Source organism: Pinus tabuliformis, chromosome 3_2, assembly GCF_031772625.1.
Source record: "Pinus tabuliformis cultivar Carrire ecotype Pingquan chromosome 3_2, CPIR1, whole genome shotgun sequence".
In the NCBI taxonomy this organism is placed as follows: Eukaryota; Viridiplantae; Streptophyta; class Pinopsida; order Pinales; family Pinaceae; genus Pinus; species Pinus tabuliformis.
Window position 1 is genome coordinate 915,490,234 of NC_142302.1, and position 2,035 is coordinate 915,492,268.

The window sequence follows — 2,035 nt, forward strand, 5'->3', positions numbered from 1 at the left end:
CAGCCAAGGGCAGCCTCCCTAGTCCATCTATTGTGCCAGGTGGGCAGCTTCTTATTCATAGGAATGTCAACTAAATTGCAGGAATCCAGAAGAGTACACATCTGATCAGAAATAGGATCGAGTTGAGCATGGTGTCCCCAGGATTCTTCCATGCCCAATTAAAAGTTTAGATCCCCCACTATGATGGTGGAGTTTGTGACAAGATCATGTTCCAACAAATGGTGCCAAAATTCCATTCTATTCCGATTAGGTGCATATATGTTAATCACTTTTAATTGTAGTCCCAGCTCCCCAACGAAAATGTCCATGCCCATGAACCCCATGCCCCCCCAGGTGGATAAATGCTTAACTGTTTTAGGGTTGATGCCAATTGCGAGTCCACCAGATCTGCCAATGGCATCCATCCCCTGAAATGTCCAACTCAGCAGGATAGAGTGAAGGGTTCGGATAATATCTTCAGAAGAGCCAAGAGTTTCTTGAAGGAAGAGTATGTCACAGAATGTATCTTTTAACATTCTTTTGAGAGCCAATTTCTTTTTGGGGTTGGCTAGTCCCCGGCAATTGAAGGAGAGCCAAATCATTAGGGACCATGGACAATGGGCTCCAATGCTCTAAGCACCCTCTCAATGGTATGTTGTCGTCCCCTCGCAACATCCACCACCAGAGACTTGATGGCATATTTGATATTTGATGGGCACCCTCTGACAGATTTGTGGAGCTTGGTCTTTCCAGGGGATCGACCCAACCCAAGGTGCGTGTTTTTAGATCGAAGTCTGGAGCGCAGGTTGTAGGGATGGGGATCCTGCCTAGATGAGGAGGAATTGTGAGAAGGGGGTGTGGAGAAATCTCGGTGGGAGGTGGGAGTGGTGGAAAAAGTGGGCGGGGGCACTGATAAAGAGCAGGGGATGGATGGAATAGTGCATAATGCAGATGAGGGGGAATGCAGAGGTGTCTGCAATACATTTAACATAACATCTAAAAAAAGAGCTGTGGATATGGGGATAGTCTCATTACCCGGCATAGGAGTAGCTTCCGCTGCAAATTTGGAGTGTGTTCTGGGAGGAGATGGTGGAGCTTTTCACCGGCTCCCAGTCTTCTTTGAAGTCTCCGTTGCGGTTTCAGCCGGTTCCCCTCCACAATCCTGTTCACCCTTGTTTTGCTCCAAAGAGGCCTGATGCTTCATCCCCTTTGAGTTTTCCGTGGTCACTGAAGAATTTAGAGGGAAATCCTTGAATAGGTGACCCACTTTGTGGCACCTCCTACAGCGAAAAGGGACTCCTTCATAGTCCAGAAGTTGTTTGCGAGAGAAGTGCCTTCTGTGGAGAGTGATTTTTTCCTCTAGCCCAGCCCTGGTGTCGAGATGAACCAAAATCCTTGCCATTGTCATGATTCCCATTTTCTCAAAAGACTTGTCATACTCCAGGTAAGTCCTCAGGGCATCTCTGATACGTTTGAAAACTTGTGGAGTCCAAAACTGCATAGGTAGTCCGGGAAGTCTGACCCAGATGGGTCCAGCGCCGAGTTGCTCGTGTTCAGGATCGAAAAGAGGATCCCAGCATTTTAACAGAACAGGTGCGAGCTCAATGTGCCAGTAACGTGACAAGATCCATTCTGTGTATTCCTCCCTATGAAAGCGGGGGGCGAACCATCCCTTGGCCAGCACCCGAATGACAGGGAGTTCTTTCAGCAAGGAACCCCAAATCTCCACCGTCCATTGGCACAATCTTTCCACCGAGTAGTTCCTGCCTCGAACACAGCCAACCAGGACTTTTCTCGCTGTATCCATTGTGTATACCATTTGGACATCCTCTCCAAAGGTCAGGTTGATATGAGTGTCGACCACTTTGAGACACTGACCCCTTTTCAGTTTTTCTGAGCGCCGTCTCATAGGGTATTCTTTCAGAAGGTTCCTGCACAGTTCTGAAGAGCTGTGCTGCTCCGAAATAGTGGGTCTAGGGTTATGGATAGGAGTACTAAAACAACCAGATTGAATCACGGGGAGGGGATTGAGACTGCACTCACCCGGGTGAGAAAA

General features: G+C 48.2%; 1 protein-coding gene across 1 annotated transcript; it reads right to left on the reverse strand.

Moving 5' to 3' along the window:
* Positions 1–1,078: 1,078 nt before the first annotated feature.
* LOC149183603 (uncharacterized) lies at positions 1,079–1,786 on the reverse strand. Its single transcript, XM_089415007.1, has one exon. It carries the CDS (start codon positions 1,784–1,786, stop codon positions 1,079–1,081), a length of 708 nt encoding a protein of 235 aa, XP_089271133.1.
* Positions 1,787–2,035: the final 249 nt, after the last annotated feature.